The sequence below is a fragment of the Aquarana catesbeiana genome, linkage group LG02 (genome assembly GCF_042186555.1).
Source record: "Aquarana catesbeiana isolate 2022-GZ linkage group LG02, ASM4218655v1, whole genome shotgun sequence".
Lineage (NCBI taxonomy): Eukaryota > Metazoa > Chordata > Amphibia > Anura > Ranidae > Aquarana > Aquarana catesbeiana.
Genome location: NC_133325.1, coordinates 198,205,665 through 198,229,649, shown reverse-complemented (window position 1 = coordinate 198,229,649; position 23,985 = coordinate 198,205,665). Strand labels below are relative to the sequence as shown.

Genomic DNA, 23,985 nt, shown 5'->3' with positions numbered 1-23,985 from the left:
TGTTATCCCCCGCCTGACGTAGGGGGACGAATCCCACCTGATCCTTGTGTATTAGCGAGGGAAGTATCAGGTTCAGTCGCATTGAGAGGAGTTTAGTAAAGATTTTTAAATCAGAGTTTAGGAGTGCGATTGGCCTGTAGCTGGCACATACCGAAGGATCCTTGTCAGGTTTGGGAATCAGCGTGAGGAACGACCTCTGCATATCAGTGGGAATGGAGGTTTTCTGAAAGAAGGCGTTAAACATTCTACACATATAGGGCAGTAGAATCGGGAGGAATGCCTTATAATACTCATAAGGAAGGCCGTCTGGGCCAGGGGATTTATGAGAGGGCAGGGTTTTGATAGTGGCCGTTAGCTCTTCCTCTGTAATTGGAGCATTAAGTGACATTAGGTCCGTCTTCTATATTTTGGGGAGTCCACTTTCCTCCAGGTATTGTCTCATACGGTCTTTTATGTCAGGAGGGGGCGGATCTCGGGGAATTTCAGGATTATTATATAGGGTTGTGTAAAATTCTCCCAAGGTCCGGGCTATGTCTTGGGGGTGTGACAGGAGAGCCCCCTTTTTATCTTTAATTTGGTGGGGTGTGGACATGTGAGAGCGCTCCGAGAGCTTGCGCGCCAGGAATCTGCCTGAGCTCCCTCAATGCGAGATGCCTTTTTTTGTTTGAGTTCAAGCCGTGGACATTGAACGATAAGATCTTAGCCATGGTCATCGGTGTGTGCGTGCATCAGATTACTTAGCTTATCCAGCCGTGGGCCCTCCAGGAAATCCAAGGAGCGATGAGGTTCAGGCGTGAGATGTAGCCAGGTGAGCGCCCCAGACCTGCGGCGAGCCATGAGGAGGGGAGGGATGGGGAGGAGAGGGAAGGAGTAGAATAAGTAGAGAGAAGGAGAAAAATGGTTAGTAGCATATCATTTAGAAATAAACATTTTGTTGTTGTCCCGGACAGTATATACCGCCCAGATTCTGATAGGTTCCAGTAGGTCCCCCCGATCGGGGCCCCCACCAAGGGCCCAGTCCGGGGGGGCATAGCGAACAACTCAAAACAAAATCAACTGTGTTCAAGTCCTCAAAACAGAGTGACAATAGGGAACTCTAGTAGGGTTAACCTCTAGGGGGGGATCAGTGACCAGAAGAGCCACTACTGACATGTCTCCAACAAAAGGGGGTGCCCAATATTGCTAATGAAGTGATAGGCGGGGGAGGCCTAGGGGGAATAACTTATAACTGCGTTGGGAGGGGCAGGAGAGGGGAGAAAGACAGACAGTCATCCTTTTTTAGGCTTTGCTTTGGTAGATCCGCTGGGGGAGTCCCGGTCTCTGGGGCGCTTAGTTGGTGGAATCTTCTGCCACACCACGGGAGGTGGCGTGGGCAAATCCACTAAGTCCCATTCAGGCAGGTGAGGTAGAGGGATCTCCATGGTGTCACAAAAATTTTCCAAGTCTTCTGGAAAGCGTAGCACTGCTGATTTTCCCTGCCGACGGGCAGTGAGGCTGAAGGGGAATCCCCATCGGTATGTGATATCATTTTCTTGGAGCAGGATAAGCAGGGGTTGGAGCAGTCTGCGTTTCTGTAAAGTTATCCAGGAAAGGTCTGGAAATAGCTGGACTTGCGTGTTTTCAAAAAGTACCTTTTTTGTGGTGCGGGCTTTGCGCATAATGTCTTCTTTCAGAGGAAAGGAATGGACCCTGCATATGACGTCTCAGGATCTGGAGACGGGCCCCTTGGGGCGGAGGGCACGGTGGGCACGGTCCATTTCAATGGGTTTGTTTGGGGGGTCCCCCAGAAGGTTGTTAAACAGGAGTTGTAGAATTTCGTGAAGATCTTCGGGACCCTCTGACTCAGGCAGACCCCTGACACGGATGTTGTTTCGACGTCCTCGGTTATCCAAGTCTTCAATATGACGCTGCATGTTCCGGAGCATTATATGGTGGTCGGCCCCCTGTACTTGGGTGCGATGTACCGCCAGCTTGGTCTCCTGAATTTCCTCCTCCGCCATCTCCACCCTTTCAGATAGGTGTTAAGGTTAGCATGTATCACTTGAATTTCTGCTTGGCATGCAGACTTGACCTCTTCAATAAGGAGCCTGAAGTCCTCCTTAGTAGGAATAGCCTGGAGGCAGTCCTGCCACGAGGTGGGGTGCTGGAAGCGTTGGGCGTGCTCTGTGTGGCGTTGTGGGCTGTGTGGTGGGGATGGTTCCCTTGCAAATGGGGAGGGTGCTGATCTCCTAGAGTCCCCATATTCTATGCCTTTCACTGACCAGTGTTATGTTTTGCTTGTCAAGTGTAGTGCTGCTGTGTAGGCTTCTTTTTGTTCAGATAGCATTGGCATAGTGCTAGTGCATTCTGTTATGGCATGTTGCATTTACAAACCCAATTCCAAAAAAGTTGGGGTACTGTGTAAAATCTACATAAAAACAGAATGATTTACAAATCTCATAAACCCATATTCACAATAGAAAATAAAAACATATCAAATATTTAAACAGAGAAAATGTACCATTTCTAGAAAAAAATAAGGTATTTTTGAAATTTAATGGCGGCAACATTTCTCAAATGTTGGGAGAGGGCAACAAAAAGCCAGCAAATTAAGTGGTACTAACAAGGGCTGGAAGAACATTTGGGTTAGGGCTGCAACTAACGATTCTTTTCATAATCGATTAATCGGCCTATAATTTTTTCGATTAATCGGATAAAATCATTAAATCGTAATGTGCCATTTTTTCTATTCCTCCCGGAGACACCAATGACGGGGCGCTAGTCCTCCCGGGGACACCAATGACGGGGCGCCAGTCCTCCCGGGGACACCAATGACGGGGCGCTAGTCCTCCCGGGGACACCAATGACGGGGCGCTAGTCCTCCCGGGGACACCAATGACGGGGCGCTAGTCCTCCCGGGGACACCAATGACGGGGCGCTAGTCCTCCCGGGGACACCAATGACGGGGCGCTAGTCCTCCCGGGGACACCAATGACGGGGCGCTAGTCCTCCCGGGGACACCAATGACGGGGCGCTAGTCCTCCCGGGGACACCAATGACGGGGCGCTAGTCCTCCCGGGGACACCAATGACGGGGCGCTAGTCCTCCCGGGGACACCAATGACGGGGCGCTAGTCCTCCCGGGGACACCAATGACGGGGCGCTAGTCCTCCCGGGGACACCAATGACGGGGCGCTAGTCCTCCCGGGGACACCAATGACGGGGCGCTAGTCCTCGCCCCTCCCAGGAACACCAATGGGGCACTATGTCTATTCCCCTCCCTCGAAAACCGATGATGGGGCACTACTATTCCAGGCAGCCACCCCCCGGAACATCAGTGATGGCAATGATGGGGCACTATTCCCCCCCCCCCGCCCCTCCCAGGAACACCAATGGGGCACTATTCCCCCGCCCCTCCCAGGAACACCAATGGGGCACTATTCCCCCCCCCCCCCCAGGAACACCAATGGGACACTATTCCCCCCCCCTCCCAGGAACACCAATGGGGCACTATTCCCCCCCCCCCCTCCCAGGAACACCAATGGGGCACTATTCCCCCCCCCAGGAACACTAATGGGGCACTATTCCCCCCCCCCCTCCCAGGAACACCAATGGGGCACTATTCCCCCCCCCCCCCCCCTCCCAGGAACACCAATGGGGCACTATTTCCCCCCCCCCCTCCCAGGAACACCAATGGAGCACTATTCCCCCCCCCCCCTCCCAGGAACACCAATGGGGCACTATTCCCCCCCCCCCTCCCAGGAACACCAATGGGGCACTATTCCCCCCCCCCCTCCCAGGAACACCAATGGGGCACTATTCCCCCCCCCCTCCCAGGAACACCAATGGGGCACTATTTCCCCCCCCCCCCTCCCAGGAACACCAATGGGGCACTATTTCCCCCCCCCTCCCAGGAACACCAATGGGGCACTATTTTCCCCCCCCCTCCCAGGAACACCAATGGGGCACTATTCCCCCCCCCCCCCAGGAACACCAATGGGGCACTATGTCTATTCCCCTCCCTCCCAGGAACCCCAGTGATGGGGCACTACTATTCCAGGCAGCCACCCCCCGGAACACCAATGATGGGGCACCCCCCCTCTCCAGGAATACTGTTAGGATGGGGCACTGGTCATAAAAATGTATTGTTTATACTGTGTTATTATTAGCCGCTACCTTTCACAATGAATGTGCAGCTCGGCTCTCCTCGCAGCTTCTTGCTCTCGCCTCTGTTCCCTCGAGGCAGCGGGCAGGGCTGAGAAGATCAGTGGGGATGACGCCAGCGAGGAGGAGGAGAGGCGCGGACGTGTGGCGGCGCAGACGTGCCTTGTCACAAACGGCAACGCCGAGGACATAGGAGGGAGGATTTATTCTCTGTTCCCTCGAGGCAGCGCGTGGGGCTGAGAAGATCGGGGGGGTGTCGTCAGCGAGGAGGAGGAGAGGCGCGCCGCGGACGTGCGGCGGCGCAGACGTGCCTGGTCACAAACTGCGGCGCAGAGGACACAGGAGGGAGGATTTATTTGGACGGACAGAAGGAAGGTGCGGACCAACTAATCGATAATGAAAATCGTTTACAACGATTTTCATTATCGATAATATCGATTAATCGTTTCAGCCCTAATTTGGGTTCATTGGAAACTGGTCAGTTACATGACTGGGTATAAAAAGTGCACCTTTAGGGCCAGTTCACAACAAAGAAATGCAGTGTGGATGCGTTCCAGTGTGTTTTTGATGCACTCCACGGTGAATTTTTTTATCCCCCTCTTCTTTTTTTTTTTCTTAACCTCAAATAAGGAGGTGTGTTCCAGTGCATTTTTGATGCATTTTACAGCGTTCCAGTGCAGGAAAAATGGAGCATGTTCTATTTCTCCTTTTTTTTTTTTTTTTTCTCTCTGGAATGCATTGGAATTGCAAGCACTGTTGTGAACTATGCCATTGAAAACCATGTAACCTACTTTCCATGCATTTTGATGCAGAAAAAAATGCACTGCACTGTATGTGGTGTGAACTGGCCCTTAGCCAGAGTGTCTCAGCAGTAAAGATGGTCAGAGGTTCACCTATCTGTGAAAAGCTGTATCTAGAAATTGTCAAACAATTTCAGATTAATGTTCCTCAATGTAAAATTTCAAAGACATTTAAATATATCCTCATTCGTCAATATCATCATTAATCATCATCATTCATCAATCATCATTCAAAAGATTCTGAGAATCTGGGGAAATCTCTGTGCATGATGGACAAGGCCAAAATGCAATATTGGATGCCTGTGTTTTTTGGGCTCTCAGACTGCGCTGCATTAAAAACGGGAATGATTCTGTGATGGACATCACTGCATGGGCTCAGGAATAATTTAAAAAATCTATCTGAACAAAGTTTGCCGTGCTTTTCAAAAATACAAGGTAAAGCTCTATAATGCGAAGAAAAAGCCATATCTGAAAGCTCATTTAGGTTTCCACAATTTTGCTGCCTGCCAACCACCCCTTTAAGCTGTATAAGGCAGCGCCCGGGGCTGTTTACTTTTGTGTTTTTGTGATGGTTCCTTTGCACTGCGCCAACGTTTACCTGACATGCAGTGATCAGTGGCCGGCAAGCCTGCCGAGCGCTGCACATTCAAGCAAATGACTGTCTTCACTGTGTTCCATGGTATATCTAAAGCCTTAGAAATTCTTGTGTACCCTTCTCCTGACTGCTACCTTTTGACAATGAGATCCCTCTGATGCTTTGGAAGTGCACTGCGCACCGTGGCTTTTGCTGTAGGATGCGACTAAGAAAATGTCAGGAAAGACCTACTAGAACAGTTGAACTTTATTTGGGGTTAATTCAGAGGCAATTTGAATGACGGCAGGTGTGTACTGACTCCTATTTAACATGAGTTTAAATGTGATTGCTTAATTCTGAACGCCGCTACATCCCCAGTTTTAGAAGAGGGTCGGCACACTTATGCAACCACATTATTTTAGTTTATTTTTGCTCCCCCCCCCCGCCTAAAAGATTTCTGTTTGTATTCCAATTTAGTTGTACAGTTTATAGGTCACGTTAAAGGTGGAAAAAGTTATGAAATGATTTATCTTTTGTTATTTATTTATTTTTTTACATCACAGAAACCTGACATATTTTTTACCAGGGGTGTGTAGACTTTTTATATCCACTGTATATTGGCCAAAGCTTATTTAAAATGGTCTGTTGCAAAGTGGATAACCTGGTCTGTGATTACATGCATCAAAATTTGGCATTCTTTTTTTTTTTTTTTTTGGTAGCCATGGGCGCAGCGTCCACCGGCTAACAAGAAGAGGGGCCTTTTGGTATTTTGTCAGCACTAAGTTGAAAAGCCTTCATGATGGTATGGGGGTGCATTAGTGCACATGGAATGGACAGCTTGCACATTTGGAATGGGAAAACATGGGAAAACCATATCTTTTGGATCTAGTAATCCTAACCACCATGAGGTTTGACAATGCTTCAGATATGATCATGCATGCATGTTCCTGTTTACATCCTAAGATTAATTTTTGTGTATAGTTGCAGGTCCAGTATTGCCCCCTGGCTACAAGTACAACCACAGTTCAGACTCATCCGAGGACAGTGATGAGACTTCATCCAGCCACAGGCACCACAACAGACGGTCTGCTGGAAAGGACAAAAATGATTCCGCAAACAGGTCAGCTCAAAAAAACACTAACCTCTGAATTAGGGGAAACTTTGTGTTTGATATATACAGGGTGCATTTCCTATATCTGGCTAGAGAGCTTGTTATTTTATTTTTATTTTTTTTATAACAAACGTCATATTTACCTGCTCTACACAATGGTTTTGACACAGAGTAGCCCCAGTCCTTCTCTTCTGGGGTCCCCCATCGGAGCTCCTGACTCCTCCACTCCTCCACTTCTCCACTTCTCCGTGTGTCACCATAGGAAGATGCTTCCTACAACCCCTGGCAAAAATTATGGAATCACCAGTCCCTGAGGATGTTCCTTCAGTTGTTTATTGTTGTAGAAAAAAAGCAGATCACAGACATGGCCAAAAATTAAATATTTCAAATGGCAACTTTCTGGCTTTAAGAAACACTAAAAGAAATCAAGAAAAATAATTGTGGTGGCCAGTAACAGATTTATGGAACAAGCACGGGGAATAAATTATTGAATCACTCAATTCTGAGGAAAAAATTATGGAATCACCCTGTAAATTTTCATTACAGACACTAACACCTGCATCAGATTAAATCTGCTTGTTAGTATGTAGGTAAAGAGGGTAAATCGTAACGCAGTGTTGCACAAGATTTTGGTTGTTCACAGTCGACTGTGTCTAAAACATGGACCAAATACAAACAACATGGGAAGGTGGTTAAAGGCAAGCATACTGGTAGACCAAGGAAGACATCAAAGCGTCAAGACAGAAAACTTAATGCAATATGCCTTGAAAACAGAAAATGTACAACAAAACAAATGAGGAACAAATGGGAGGAAACTGGAGTCAACATCTGTGACCGAACTGTAATGCCCCGTACACACGGTCGGATTTTCCGATGGACAATGTCCGATCGGAGCGTGTTGTCGGAAATTCCGACCGTGTGTGGGCGCCATCGGACATTTTCCATCGGATTTTCCGACGCACAAAGTTGGAGAGCAGGAGATAAAATTTTCCGACAACAAAATCCGATCGCGTCAATTCCGACCGTGTGTGGCCTGTTCCAACGCACAAAGTGCCACGCATGCTCAGAAGAAATTCCGACACGGGACAGCTCGTTCTGGTAAACTTAGCGTTCGCAATGGATACAGCACTTTCGTCACGCTGCAATGTTAAAAATGGTTTAATACAGCGCACTCTCTTCTTCTTTATAATGTGACAAGAATTAAGTAGTTTTGCTGCTCATATTCACACACACTTCTCACAAACTTTTATTTGTTTTTTTTTTACTGGGATTCCCTGAATATATTGTTATTAGTTGTCACATCTGACAGTTTTATATTTTTTATTTTTTGGATTTTCAGCCTTTTTTTTTCTTTAATGTTAGGATTTTTGCCAAGGCTGATCTTTGTTTAATGTTATTTTTATTTTTACTCCCGAATATTTTTGTCTGTGTTTTGTGTGTCAAGTTACCCCAACACCATTGATATCTTGTATTATTTAATCTCAAGGAGATTGTTTGTTGTTGGTGTCCCTTGTTCATGTCACATTGTATATTTGAAATGTACTTGAATCCTCACAAACCAACTGTCCTTTTTGAAGTAAAACACATAGGAGAGTATAATTCAAAACAAAAATCCTTTATTAAGGGATCAGAACCAAACAAAGAGGAAGGCAACACTGGATCAACAGGAGAAATTAGTGAAGCCTGGGAGCCCCACGGCAGACAACAATTCTTCAACATCAAAATTGGTGGCCTAAGGAGTCCATATCTAAGGGAGGGCAGTCTGGTCCGGGATTCGCAGAGATCCGGATAGCAGCAGATGACATCTGTGTCCCCAGGCTGTGGTACCACAAGAGGCTGCATCTTTTGGCCGACCAGACTGAACCCAGGGCAATCACTGTCTGGTCTTCCTTCCACGCTTCCTTCTGGGCTGTGGCTGTGCAGTTGGAGATGTGGCAGGAGGAGGAGTAGGACCTGGAGGAGGAGGAGGACTGGGGGGACCTGGAGGAGAGGGAGGAGGAGGAGGAGGACCTGCAGGAGGAGGAGGAGGACCATCCCCAAGATGTGTGTGAGGTGTAATTTGGCCCCTCATACCTTTCTCCAGAGCCTCCGATATGAGGGCCTCACACATGACTTTTTGGCCCTCCTCCATCCTCTGCATTTTATAGGCTATGAAGGCAGCAATGTTCTCCTCCATGGTGTGGGGTGCTCCCAGGACCTCTGTAGCTCTCCAAAAGAATGCTATAGCAGCCTCCTCTAGGGTACTCCTCCTACTGCCACTTTCTATTTTCAGGGGGGGTGGCGGGACCTTGATATCAGCCAGCCGGCTCGGCCCGGCCACCTCCTGGCTGAGACTTCCCTGTGTATGAAAAAGGGACATAGTTGTAATGTTTTGCATCATCAATCACAATCCTAAATTAGTACTCCCAACTAACATCTAGTTAACATCATTGATTGTACAAGCAGAAATATTTAGAGGAATGCTATACCTGGCTCAATCTGGGCTCCTCCACATATCGCCTGGAAGGCCCAGGTTGGGCGTCAGAAGCCTCAGCCAGGGGGGGAAGGAAGCGTGGAAGGAAGACTGGAGAGGGATGGCCTGGGTTCAGTCTGGCCTGCCAGAAAGTGCAGCCTGTCGTAGTACAACATCCTGGGGACATAGATGTCATCTGCTGCTCCGGATCTCTGTGAATCCAGGACTTTCTTGCGCTCCCTCAGATATGTGCTCCTCAGGCCACCAATGAAAATCTTTAAATAGGTGATGTCTGCCGTGGGGATCACCTGCTTCACAATTTCACACAATTGCTCCAGTGCTGCCTTCCTCTTTGCTTGCTTCTTGAAATGGGGGTGGGTAATCTCCCACAGACAGGGCAGCTCACTTGGCATCTCTACGAATACTGACTTGAAGTCATTGTCTTTCATTAAGATATCCATGTTCACTGCAAGACACAACACAAGACAAAGCCTAATGTCAGACAAAACTCTCCTAATCTTGATACAATATAGGCCTCAATCTAGAAGCAGTATAGGCACAAGTTTGTCTCTTACCTTCGTTCTTACGATCGGCGCGTCCAATGCTCCTTCCTCCGCTCACAGATCGTACGTAATACGCACGCGTGTTACGCTTTATACACACTGCGCATGCGTGTAACTCCGCCCGCCCCTATCGTTCTTTCTAGTCTATTCCCCGCCCCTTTTCGTTCGGCGCAGTGGGTGAAGAGCATGATGGTGGAGTTACAGCAGGTGCATGCTAATTCTAGCGAGGAGGAGGAAAGGCCGGATCCAGGCACGTCCCGATCCAGAAGGAGACGTTTTAAGGCCACAAATATGTCGTTTGGGGAGATGTTGGAGATGGTCGACATCATGAGGAAGTCCGACTATGACGGAAAATATGGGCCTTACCCCAACCCCAACATCCGAAAGGCCAAGATCATGGCGAAAGTGGTCAGGAGTCTTGAGAGGAATTTCGGGGTACGAAGATCTAAAGATAAGCTCAGGAAGCGGTGGTCGGACCTGAAGTTGAGAGAGCCAGAGCAGTACCGAAAGATCCAGAGAGTGCTGCAAAAAAGTAAGTAGTTGTGCTGTGTTCCTATTCTTTCTGTCTTTATTCCGTTCGTTCTGCTCCATATGCTTTTATTAATTGTAAAGTTTAAAAGGGCAACTTTAATGTTCATGGGCCCATTATTCGTTCGTATCAAACGTTTTTCTTTCGGCCTCTAGAACACCATTGTTTAGGCCATATGCATTTTCCCACATTTTTTGGGGCCTACTTGGATGCCAAATATTTGTTTGTGTAGATGGGTTTGTTACTAGAATGAAATGCCAACTAGATTGTGTAAGGAGAGGACACTGAGCAGCTGTTTTCACATCTGGACACTGGAGCACTAGTGTGGGACACAAGAACACCATTTTTATTAGGGGGGGCACACAGGTGCTCCAGTGTATACTATAGGGGGGGCTACATCTGTGAAGCTTGTACCAAACAGGTAAAGTATTGCAGCTTGACAAAAGACACTAAAAAATATACATCTTGGAATTCGGCTAAAATAGACAATTGTACCCCACTTCCAAGCAATGTTTCCTATTTCTAGTTCTGCCATCAAATATCTGTGTGCTAAGTATACCATTTTTGTTTTACATAGGGGAGAAAAGACTCGGAGGACACCCCTCATCCCAGGAGAACAGAGACCCCCCCACCTGTGGAAGAAGGGGAAATACCGCAAACACAAGATGCTGAGCAGGAGGAAGAAGAAGACATGGTGGAGATTGACACCACAACAGGTGAGTGTCTGCGACCACAGGCTCAGGTAAAAGAGATGGATGGTGGCAGATTTTTGAGACCTTTTTTTTTTTTTTTTTTTTTTTGTTCTTTATCTCTTTTTAGGTGATCGTGATGTGAGGGATAGAGAACGCTTTACTTCTGAAAGTGCCCAGATCCTGATCGGAGATCATGGGGTGCAATGCCGAACTGCAAAACATCCAGCAAAAAATCAATGATGTTATTAAAAAAAATAATAACATCATTGATGTTTTGGGGCGAATTTAAACCCCACAAAATCACCTGTTTTATTGTGGTCCAATCTTCCAAAAATTTTTTCAATGTTTAGAAAAGCCAAATTTGGAGGATGCACACAGTGTGCCAACATGTGCTATCTGCCATCACGGGAGATCAATGGACGCGTTTTGGGGGTGCAACCCCTTCCTCAATTATAAAGTCGCCTTAAGGAAGGGCTTGCTCCCCCAAAACACGTCCCTTGATCCCCCCTGATGGCAGATAGCACATGTTGACATTTGTAAATTTGTGTGCATCTTCCAAATTTGGCTTTTCCAGGGGTGATTTTTCCCCCCATCTGAACCCAGTTCCTAAATACTGATGTCTGATATAGCCTTCAGGTTTTACCTAATGTGAACTTTGTAAGTTCAAGTTTTTTGGCTTTCTTGTTGGTTTTACACAGGCCTGTTTTATCTGAAATGGATATTTCGATTTTTGATAATGCTACTGCAAAAATTGTTATACAACAAACATGTTGGTTTGTTTTAAAAACCTTTCGTAAATGCACATGTGATTGTGCAGGTATAAAAAAGTGGCTTACTCAAGAATGTGTGGATTATTGTCTCAACACTACAACACTTTTGGGGTGATGTAATTGCTGTTTTATGCAAAAATGGGGGTTATTTCCTAAGGGCAAATACACTTTGCACTACAAGTGCAGGTTCAGTGCAGTTGCAAGTGCACTTGTAGTGAAATGTGTTTTTGCATTTAGGAAGTACCAGCCAACACTGTTTTTTATAAGGTTACACAATCACGACATTTTCTGCACTCAACACATTTCTGTCAGGGTCAGCTCAAACAAACACAAGCAGTAAATGTCCACAAAGAATTTCTTTTGGTTGTTTTTTATTTGAAAAAGGTTTCACAGATTGTCTGGCATATTGATAGCCCCCCTACCCGCAAAGAACTCCAAGTAGCGTAACCGGACATCACGAGCACTCAGGGAGGGCAAGCCAGGACGGCCACTTTCAAGCGCCGTCAGTGTTGATGGATTTGGGATTCCGGCCTCAGGCCCAACTGAGCCAGCATAGTTGGCTGAATGTTTTCTTAAAAAATTATGGAGAACACAGCAGGCAAGTATTATATGATTCAGTTTACACTCCGCCATATGGATGGGTGTCAGAAATAATCGGAACCGGCTGGCCAGGATTCCAAATGTGTTCTCCACCACTTTTCGGGCTCTGGCCAGCCGGTAATTAAAAACCCTCTGTTCCGGGGTGAGGGTCCTCATCGGGAATGGCCGCATCAGGTGGTCCCCCAGCGCAAATGCTTCATCAGCAACGAACACAAATGGGAGACCTTCAACATTGTCCTCTGGAGGTGGCAAGTCCAAGCTGCCATTCTGGAGACGCCTGTAGAACTCCGTCTGGGCGATCACTCCACCATCGGACATCCGGCCATTCTTCCCCACGTCCACATACAAGAACTCGTAATTAGCCGACACCACCGCCAACATCACCATACTATTAAACCCCTTGTAATTATAATAGTACGACCCCGAGTTGGGTGGTGGGACGATGTGGACGTGTTTCCCATCAATTGCCCCTCCGCAGTTAGGAAAGTCCCACCGCTGGGCAAAGTGGGAGGCCACAGTCTGCCATTCCTGTGGCATTGAAGGAAACTGTTGAGGAAAAAACAATAAACATTACTATTTTTTCACAGAAACATGGCAAGCAGATTAGACACAAACATTATGGGGCAACCTCCAGATAGCATTTATTAAGGGGAATTTAACAACAACAAAGTATAAGGTACACCTATCATATTCCCCCTCCCCCCCCTCATGGGCCATTTCTAACATTATGGGGGGGGGAACTCTTGGACAGGTAACCCTCTTCACTTCATTGAGAGATGAATGCCTAAATACAGGGTATTACTTGGAACAGACCCTCCTTAGTTACACTATTGGCAGACCACTGGACAGGTAAAAAGTGTCATAATACAAAGATATAAATACACACTGTACACATTTGAGCACATTTGAACATTCTGCTATTACCTATCAAGATAATAATAGGATACAAAAACTTTAAACAGTACCATTGAAAAGTATACAGGCAGGCCCTTGCACTACATGCTTTGGGGAATTCATCCATAAATCTGACCAGTAAAGAGATGGGTATAGTGTGTATGGGTTTGGCAAAGTCAGCAGATAGATGATTGAGGATAGAGAATTGGGATCAGCTGACTTAGCAGTTGGGGGAGGGAGGGTTACAAAAAATTTGGGGACACCACAAAAAAAAACCTCTGGCACTCTGCCTGAGTTTAAATAAAAAATAACATTTCAAAACATTTTAGGGGGTGTTTGGGGTAAAGCACTACTATAGAGCTGATAAAATACATTGTTAAGTGACTACATGAGGTGAATATAGGGCAGGAGACACCATGCTGGAGAGGTTATTGAAGGGCAAATATGTATGAAGGACCTAAAATAATAATTACATAACAATCCAGCATGCATGAGGACAAAGGGGACAGTCACAGAATATTACAATCATGGTAATTAGGGAATGAGGAAAGAAATACAATATATTATCAAACATTAAATACAATAAAATGTGAGATAAAAGGATAAAAATCTTACCTTCATATACTCCTTCTGCAGGACATGGATGATGGCAGAACAGGTCTCTGGGATAATGATCCCCAGAGCCTGGGGGGAGATGCCTGTCGAGAACTTGAGGTCCTGCAGGCTTCTCCCTGTGGCCAAATACCGCAAGGTAGCGACCAACCTCTGCTCCACAGTGATGGCTTGCCTCATGCAGGTATCCTGCCTGCTGATATAGGGGGTCAGCGAAGCCAACAGACGGTGAAACACGGGGTCCGTCACCCTGAGAAAGTTCCTGAAATCATCAGGATTATTCTCACGGATCTCACGGAGCAAAGGCATATGACAGAACTGGTCACGCTGGAGCAACCAATTATTGGTCCATGAACTCCTCCTCGCCCTGTTCATGGACTGGACTTGTGTCAAGGTCAGGACCCCAACACCAAGCCCCCGCACAGCACGAACTCTACGAGGAGTACGCATACGAAACATGGCTACAAAACGGTCGGCTGCTCAGAACGAAGTAACAGAACGCACTGAAGAACAGCAAGGCCTGTGAAGAGCGACCTGAAAACCAGTAACGAACGAACAAGAATACAATGACTATCTAAAGTCACGCGGAACACGCACTGAAGAGCAGATACAAACCCACAAGCACAAACTGAACGGCAGAAAACGATCTGAAAGCCACGAGTCTGAAAAAGCGCGAATCGTCTCTCACCAAACTTTTACTAACACGAGATTAGCAAAAGGAGCCCAAAGGGTGCCGCGCTTGGTTCTGAACCGGCCTTTTCTAGTCTCGTCGTACGTGGTGTACGTGACCGCGTGGTTGTCGATCGGAAATTCCGACAACTTTGTGCGACCGTGTGTAGGCAAAACAAGTTTGAGCCAACATCCGTCGGAAAAAATCCTAGGATTTTGTTGTCGGAATGTCCGAACAAAGTCCGACCGTGTGTACGCCCTATAAGAGACTGCCTAAAGGAAATGGGATTTACATACAGAAAAGCTAAAAGAAAGCCATCTCTAACACCTAAACACAAAAAAACAAGGTTACAATGGGCTAAGGAAAGGCAATCGTGGACTGTGGATGATTGGATGAACGTCATATTCAGTGATGAATCTCGAATCTGCATTGGGCAAGGTGATGATGCTGAAACTTTTGTTTGGTGCCGTTCCAATGAGATTTATGTAGACGACTGTCTGAAGAAAACATGCAAATTTCCACAGTCAATTATGATATGGGGCTGCATGTCAGGTAAAGGCACTGGGGAGATGGCTGTCATTAAATCTTCAATAAATGCACAGGTTTACATTGAAAGTTTGGACACTTTTCTTATCCCATCTATTGAAAGGATGTTTGGGGATGATGAAATCATTTATCAAGATAATGCATCTTGCCATAGAGCCAAAACTGTGAAAAAATTCCTTGAAGAAAGACACATAAGGTCAATGTCATGGCCTGCAAACAGTCCGGATCTCAATCCAATTGAAAATCTGTGGTGGAAGTTAAAGAAAATGGTCCATGACAAGGCTCCAACCTGCAAAGATGATTTGGCAACAGCAATCAGAGAAGGCTGGAGCCAGATTGATGAAGAGTACTGTTTATCACTCATTAAATCAATGCCTCAGAGACTGCAAGCAGTTATAAAAGCCAGAGGTGGTGCAACAAAGTACTGTGATGTGTTGGAGTGTTTGTTATTTTGTTTTGTTTTTCATGATTCCATAATTTTTTCCTCAGAATTGAGTGATTCCATAATTCCCTGTGCTTGTTCTATAAATCTAACTGTTACTGGCCAACACAATTATTTTTCTTGATTTCTTTTAGTGTTTCTTAAAGCCAGAAAGTTGCCATTTGGAATGCCTTTAGTTTTTTGCCATGTCTGATCTGCTGGCACACGTGTAGGCTTGATCCCCAGTAGCGTTGTCTGTCCATTGACCTAAACAGTGCAGCTCAGCCCCACCCCATCATTATTGGGCTTGATAGCAGCAGAGGGGAGCCGATGGCTCCCGCTGCTCTCACTGAATCCAGTGAGGAGGGTAAGAGAGAGCATCGCTGGATCAAGATCAGGCTCGGGTAAGTATTTTGGGGGGAGGGTACTTCTGCATTACTGACAATAGAAAGCCTTCTTACTACTTAGATACTTACAGATAATTGCAGGCCTTTTATTCTTTGCACACCTTTTCCTCTCCATTCTTCTCACAGTGGTATTTTTTACTCGGGGCAGTTGAATCCATTTCCCTTTTACTTCTTGGATCTTTTGGGTCTGCCTCCTGGATTATGTGACAGTGCACATAATCTTAAGGGGAAGGCACTGATTATGTTGCCTTCTGAGGATGCACCTGCGTGGCCCTGGTTACATCACCGGTGCCTCACTCAACTAGGGAGTGGAAAAACAATAATTAGAAGCAAAATATGTTTAATGAATGTAACATAATTTCATGTCTGCATGCAGAGCTGCATAGCTGTGTGGTTTTTAATGAACAGTGGGAAAGGTCTGCTTTATGCTAATATATTTTTGTGAATATGTGGCAAGGTGTTTCGTGTAATGTTCCTTTAGTAAGCTGTTGAGCTGCTTATCAGGTCTGCAGGATGGATGCTCAGACCTTATAGGTAATTAAGCTAGCAATTGAAGAAGCGCATGTAGCAGGCTGGCAACACTGCTGCGGCAACAGCTCATAGTTGTCAGCCTGCAACAGGAAGTGCTGTTGCTGACAGGATCTCCATGTAAGAAGCTTTACATTAGAGGCCAAAAAATGGCTGAAGGTATGAAAAAACATCACACATAATATATATATATATAATAATTATAATATACAGAACATTTTTCCAGTTTCTGCTCCTTTATATACAGCGTGTTAATGCTGCATACATAATCCAAATATAAAAACAAGTGCCAGTACATTAAATGCAAATGTCTGTTAAACAGGTAGGGTTTGTCATTGCTACCCACAAACCCTTTGTGTTAGTGGTCACTTAATAATAGGGCTTGTGTGGCATTTTTTAATTGTGGTTTTGTTTTTCTCTTTTTTTTTTTTTTTTTTTTCCAGAAAAATTGGAAAGGTATCAGAAGATGATGATGATGATCAATTTTTTGGTCCTGCTCTGCCTCCAGGCTTTAAGAAACAATCAGACTCCCCTGATAGGTATACTGCTTTTTCTGAAAAAAAAACCTTCATTTGTGCAGAATTCTAAATTTTACTATTGCAAAATCGTCTGCACAAATGACTTGTAAGTTGAATAGCTTTAACCATAAAGCTTCTTATTGAAGTGCAAGCAAGCAGCAACAGGATAAAGCATGAAATCCTCCCTATCAAAAGGCAAAGTTTCGAGCATCAACTAAGCTCTTTTTCAACCATAGAGTTTCAAGCCTTGATTGCTCAAAACTTCACCTTTTTGATATGGAGAATGTATTGCTTAAGCTGTTGCTGCCTGCTCGCCCTTCAATTAAGAGCTACATAGATTGAGCTACTCTACTTTCAAATTATCCCTTTTACAGATGACGTTTGCAGTACTGGAATATTAAGATGCCACCAGGCTGTTGCTTTCTATGTATGTGGAATTGGGTATATGATGGGATCTGAGTGTTCTTCATTACAAGACAAGACATGAAGTATTCCAAATGCGTGTTCCAATAGTAAAAAATTAACATCCCCAGTACCCCCAAATAATGATAGACAGCTGGTTTACATCCTTCACATCCTTTTCTTGTCAGGATGTGCAGTGATTATTTTAGGCTTGTCAGTCTTAATCCTGGATTTAATACAGTACATTGCATTCTGTATCTGCTCAGGGAATTGCTTTTGCGTAACCAAGTAGGGATTTCCCTTGAGACTGTTACACAGAAGAATGAAGCTGTAGATGATGGTCATGAACGCAATGCAGATGTGGTGACCTTTTTGTGCTTCTACATAAGAATTTGAATATTGATTTGTCTCACAATGTTGGAAGGAGCCAGCTGCCTGAGGCTAGGTCTGATTTTTAAAGGTGAATTCCAGGCAAGGCTTGTTTTTTAGGTTTGGTTAGAGTTGGGCAGAGATAGATCATGAACAGGACCTCAGTCTATGTCCCCTTTTTAGGGACTAGAAGATGGCAGGGTAAATATTACTTTTTGTCAATCATGTAAGGCAAACCTATACAGTGCCTTGCAGTATTCACCCCCTTGGCATTTTTTGTGTTTTATTGTCTCACAGCCTGGAATTAACATGGATTGTTTGAGGATTTGCATCATTTAATTTACAGAACATGACCACAACTTTGAAGATGTTGTTTGCTTCTCAATAAAAAAACAAAAAAAAACAAATAGGACAAAATAACAGAAAAAGTCCAATGTGCATAACTTTTCACCCCCCCTAAAGTCAATACTTTGTAGAGCTACCTTATGCGGCTATCACAGCTCCAGGTCGCTTTGGATAAATCTCTATGAGCTTGCCACATCTTACCACTGGGATTTTTGCTCATTCCTCCTTGCAAAACTGCTCCAGCTCCTTCAAGTTGGATGGTTTGCGCTTGTGAACAGCAAGCTTTAAGTCTGACCACAGGTTTTCTATTGGATTGAGGTCTGGGCTTTGACTAGGCCATTCCAACACATTTACATGTTTCCCCTTAAACCACTCAAGTGTTGCTTTAGCAATGTGTTTGGGGTCATTGTCCTGCTGGAAGGTGAACCTCCGTCCTAGCCTCAAATCGCACACAGTGGTACAGGTTTTGCTCAAGAATATCCCTGTATTTAGCACTGTCCATATTTTTCTCAACTCTGACCAGTTTCCCAGTCCCGACTGCTGAAAAACTTCCCCACAGCATGATGCTGCCACCACTAGGGCTGCAACTAACTATTATTTTCATAATCGATTAGTTGGTCGATTATTGTTTCGATTAATCGGTTAATAACCTTAAAAAAAAGTGTGGTGTATAATTTAGTTAATATGTAAAGTTTAAAAAAAAAAAAAACAATTAATTCGTAAATATCTCTATGCAGTGGTAAATATAAACAACCAACTATATGATTAGGGAGCAAAATATTGAATCCACTCTGAGAATAACAGAAGAGATATACTGTATATACACTATTAGAAGAAAAATACAGTTTTTTGGCCAATTTGTTGTTAGGTAGATTAAAAAATACAAATTGCTGCAAAAATGCATTATATGCTTTTCTGCAGCTTCTCCATTGAACTATATTGAACCAAAAAAGCACCGTTTTGCGTTAAAAAAAAAAGTCCTTGACCCTTTCCAAATACGCAGCGGCTGAAAAAAAGCATAGATGTGAACGTGTCCCATAGAAAACCATGTTAAATGAACTGTAGTGCGTTTCTGCAAAAAGCACCAAAAAACACAAAGATGTGAACCAGGTCTAAGACGTTTAGTAACATAAGGGGGTTAAAAAAAAAAACTAAAACGAGCCCTTTATAGTACAAAAAAAGCAAATAATCTCTACTGTAAGGGGTTCATTTTTTTTACTGTAGAACTGTGGAAGTAATATTTACAGTAGTGATTATTTGCTCTTTTTGTACTATAAAGAGCTAATTTTATTATTTTTAACCCCATTATGTTACTGGCCGATTAATCGATTATGAAAATAGTAATCGATTAATTTCATAATCGATTAGTTGTCGATTAATCGATTAGTTGTTTCAGCCCTAGCCACCACCATGTTTCACTGTGGAGATGGTGTTCTTTGGGTGATGTGATGTGATGTGTTGGGTTTGCGCCAGACATAGTGTTTTCTTTGGCCAAAAAGTTCAATTTTAGTCTCATGAGACGAGAACCCCTTCCTCCATACATTTTGGGAGTCTCCCACATGCCTTTTCACAAACTCGTGTCATTTTGTTTTTTGCTGAAAGTAATGGCTTTCTTCTGGCCACTCTGCCATAAAGCCCAACTCTATGGAGCGTATGGCTTATTGTCATCCTATGTACAGATACTCAAGTCTCTGCTGTGGAACTACAGCTCCTCTAGGGTTACCTTAGGTCTCTGTGCTGCCTCTCTGATTAATGCCTTCCTTTCCTGGTCCATGGGTTTTGGTGTGCGGCTGTCTCTTGGTAGGTTTGCTGTTGTGCCACGTTCTTTCCATTTGGTTATGATAGATTTGATGGTGCTCCTAGGGATCATCAAAGATTTGGATATTTTTTTGTTTAACCTAACACTGACTTGTACTTCTCAACATTGTCCCTTACTTGTTTGGAGAGTTCCTTGGTCTTCGTGGCAGTGGTGCCTCTTGCTTAGGTGTTGCAGCCTCTGGGGCCTTTCAAGAAGGTGTATATATGTAATGACAGGTCATGTGACACTTAAATTGCACACATGTGGACATCATTTCACTTATTATGTGACTTCTGAAGGTAATTGGTTGCACCAGAGCTTTTTATGGGCTTCATAACAAAGGGGGTGAATACATACGCACATGGCAATTATCAGTTTTTTATTTCTGAAAAATAATTTTATGTATATATTTTTCTAATTTTACTTCACCAACTTAGACTATTGTGACAAAATAGGTATAAGGGGGGGGGGGGGGGGGGTACGAATACTTTTGCAAAGCACTGTAACTTTTTCTTGCATTCGCAGTGGTGTAGGGGTGAGCAGAGGAATTAACTCTTCAGTGTGTTCCCTTTCATTTATCCTCAAGTGTGCAAGTTGAGAAAAGGGGTTTTGCGTATGATTTTTGCCTGAAGTTCTGTTTTAATGGTCTTGTTGATGTTTCAGTGGGACTTTCCTGTGCTGCCTGAGCTAACCAGAAACCATTTTCATTATGTCCATTTACAGTATGTTTGGCTTTCTGGCATCACTAATAGAATTTTTGTTTTGCTTTAGGCCTGTTATAGGTCCTGCCCTACCTCCTGGCTTCAAAAGACCAGATTCAGATAGTGAGGATGATTCACATAAAGGTTCTGCAGATGCAAAGCATAAGGTAACAATACAGGAGTAACAAACATGTTGGGATAATGTTTTGTGACTCTGAGGGATGTCATTTTTGTACTGTTTTCTATTTTTAACTATAAACAGGAAACACAATCAACAAACAGGTTAAAACCCCTGCCCCTCCCTGTGCTCCTCAGTGCTCCTCAGCTCTTGATTGTGTTTCCCCAAAGCAAAATCCTTCCTTTTTTTTTTTTTTTTTTTTTTCTTATAGACCCGAAGCAGTGGACTGGGCCACAGGCTTGTGAATTCTTTGGGTTCGGTAGGGCTTGCCCTTCCTTGGTGGGTCTCCCCACTTTCTGGGGGGGGGGCAGCAGATTTGGGAAGAGCCCCCCTGAGAGCTGAAGGACCCTAGGTACAGTGGGGTACCCAGAACTTCAGGGACCATTTTTCCTGTTCCTCCCCCTCTTACCTGGTGGGTGTCCGTTTAGCAGGGTGGGGGGGGGGGGTAGGTGCTGCTGCCGGCATACCCTGACTCCTGCAGAAGGTTGCGCGGGGTGGGCTTGCAGTGAGAGATAGCATCATTCGGCTGAGCTGAGAGAATTCAGCCCCATCTTGCTGGTAAAAGGAAGAGGAATGACTCGGCTTCTTCCTTAGCGCAGGAAATGACGTCGCCACGCCTCCCTGGGTCACTTCCGGTCCGGGGCATCAGCAAAATGGCGACGGCGTTCTGAGCTGGGAGTGGAGGTCTGACCAACGGTGGAGCAGGCGTCCAAATACTTCTCTTACCGGATCATCAGCACCCGTCTAGGCAAGCAGTGCAGCACTGGCAGCGGTGACAAGATGGAAAAAGTGGAGAGGCCCTCAGCGGCCGCAGCATTACAGGAGACCACAGGGGGTGCCTCAAAGCTAGGGACCCTGAACCTCACACTAGCAGAGAGGGTTCCTCCTCCCAGGAGGGCCCCTCCTCTAACCGAGCAGAGGGTAGCAGACAGGCGTCCAGAACCCCTGAAACCTCTCAGGATTCTTGGGAGGTGGCTGAATCCCCCGATCAGAACAGTTCTGATGAGAGCATTGAGGACAGTCAGGAGGAGGACTCCAGACCAGGCAGACATATCTTTGCCACAGATGATATGCAGGGCATTCTTAAGGCAGTGTATGCGTCACAAGAGTTTGAGGAACCCACAACACAGGTGTCCACAGAAGATGTATAGAGGCTTGGTTAAGCCCCAATCCAAGGTCCATCAGGCCCTTAAGAATATCATTCCGAGGGAGTGGAAGGAGCCTGAAAAAAACCTTTGAAGTTTAAAACGTGGAAACGTAGGTGCCCCTTCAAAGTGGAAGAGAGATTCTTTAAGATACCTAAATTAGATGCTTCCCTGGCTCGGGTGTCCAAGCAATCCGATCTCTCATTTGAGGATGCAGGAAACATCAGGGACCAGATGGATCGACGAGCCAAGACCCTCTTGCGCAGGGCCTGGGAAGCCAAACGCATGGATCATGTGTCGCGAACCTCCAAGGCCAAACAAGTCTTGGACTCTTTAGAGGTAATTGGTAGTAGCCTACTTGGCAGATGTGGCAGGCGAGACGCTGCATACAACCGCCAAGACTGGTGCCCTTTTGAATTCCGCAAGGAGAGCCTTGTGTGTCAAGACCCGGGTTTGGGGACAGCACTTCTAAGACTCGGCTGTGTGGCCTTCCATTTGAGGGTTCCCTGCTCTTCGGCACTGGGTTGGATCAGGCCCTTTCTAGGCCTACAGAGAAAGGCAAGAAATTTCCCATTATACCTAAGAAAGACAGGGGGGAAAAAAATGTCAAGGCCCCCAGGCTTAAACGGTTTAGAGATAAAAAGGAAGATACCGTTAATAGACATTGGGGGGGGGGGTCGGCAAAGGCAAGCAGAAGGGGGTCTTCTCTTCCCCAGCCAAAAGTCTGCCGACAAGGATACCAAGTGACGTAAGGGTAGGGGGAAGACTTTCCCACTTTCTCTCTCACTGTGAAAGAATTACTCAAAGTCCACACATCCTTCAGATTGTAAGAGGGCTACAGATTGGAGTTTCTCTTCCTCACCTCCCCCAAGTTTCCTTTTAACCCACTTACCCAGGGACCCTAAGAAAGCAGTGGGTCTCTTACAGTGTCAGAGTAGGGGGTCATAGTGCCAGTACCAGCAGGACAATGCGGGCAGGGATTTTATTCCCACATCTTCGTAGTCCCAAAGCCCTCAGGAAAGTACCGCCTCATAATAAATCTAAGGAAGTTAAATACGTTCCTGCGGTACAAAAGGTTCTGCATGGAAAGCATCTATACTATCAGAAAGCACCTTCTGAAGGACATATTTATGATGACGATCGACCTTGAAGGATGCCTATCTTCGCGTACCTATTTTTCCAGAGCACCAAGCCTTTCTAAGGTTTGCCATCCACTCGGAGCAGGGAGTGCAGTACTGGCGGTTTTATGCCTTACCCTTTGCACTGGCAGCCAGCCCGAGAGTGTTTACAAAGATCCTGGCAGAGGTGGTTGCATTCCTTCATCTCCAAGGAGTAACGCTGATCCCCTATCTCGACCACATACTGGTTTACAACCAGAATTGAGACCTCCTTCTTTCCGACCTGGTCAAGGTAAGTGAGTACCTTGGAGTCCCTGGGGTGGATTATCAGACAGGAGAAATCCTTGCTGGTTCCTGCGCAGACCAAGATCTATCTAGGGTTCCTGGTGGATTCAACAGCACAGAAGCTTGTTTTGCCCCAGGGGAAGGTAGAGGGCCTTATTTCAGTAGTAGCGTCCCTTCTATATTTAGAAGAGGTCTCTTACAGAAGGGTCATGAGAGTTCTCGGGCTGATGACATCCTGTATCCCAGTGGTCCCATGGGTTCAGCTCCATTCCAGGACTCTCCAGCAATTCCTTCTATCCTCTGGGTGACAAGGTTCCCATTCCAGCAAGAGTAAAGGAGTCTCTACAGTGGTGGCTCTATCCTCAGAAGTTGCGGGAGGGCCACCTTTTGGGCCCAACTCCAACCCCTGTGGGTAACAGCGGATGCAAGCGCCTGGGGTTGGGGGGGCCCACTTAGAGGAACTTCGAGCCCAGGGCGACTGGAAATAGAGTCAGAGGAGCGCTTCCTTCAACTTCCGGGAACTCTTGGTGGTAAGAGAGGCCTTAAGGGCCTTTGAGTAGAATCGGGGTCTGGGAGGTCCAGATCCTTTCCAACAACGTAACCGCTGTGGCATTCCTGAATTGTCAAGGGAGCACCAGGTCTCGCGCTCTTCTGACCCTGGCTCTGGAGCTCCTCGAGTGGGCAGAGCAGAGAATCCCCTCCATCTCAGCAGTACATCTAAAGGGGCATACAATCTCGAAGCGGACTACCTCAGTCGGCAGCCGATTCACCAGGGGGAGTGGGAGTTGAACCCCAAAGTATTCTCCCTTGTGTGC

General features: G+C 45.7%; 1 protein-coding gene across 2 annotated transcripts in view; it reads left to right on the top strand.

Moving 5' to 3' along the window:
* Positions 1–23,985, top strand: part of GPALPP1 (GPALPP motifs containing 1) — a 72,576-nt gene that overhangs the window by 17,397 nt on the left and 31,194 nt on the right. The window contains exons 2-4 of one of the 2 annotated variants that reach the window (XM_073614166.1): positions 6,498–6,636; positions 16,755–16,850; positions 20,515–20,611. In XM_073614166.1, the coding sequence (XP_073470267.1) occupies positions 6,498–6,636; positions 16,755–16,850; positions 20,515–20,611 (332 nt within the window). The remainder of the gene's footprint in view (positions 1–6,497; positions 6,637–16,754; positions 16,851–20,514; positions 20,612–23,985) is intronic. The other variant, XM_073614167.1, reaches the window with a different exon arrangement.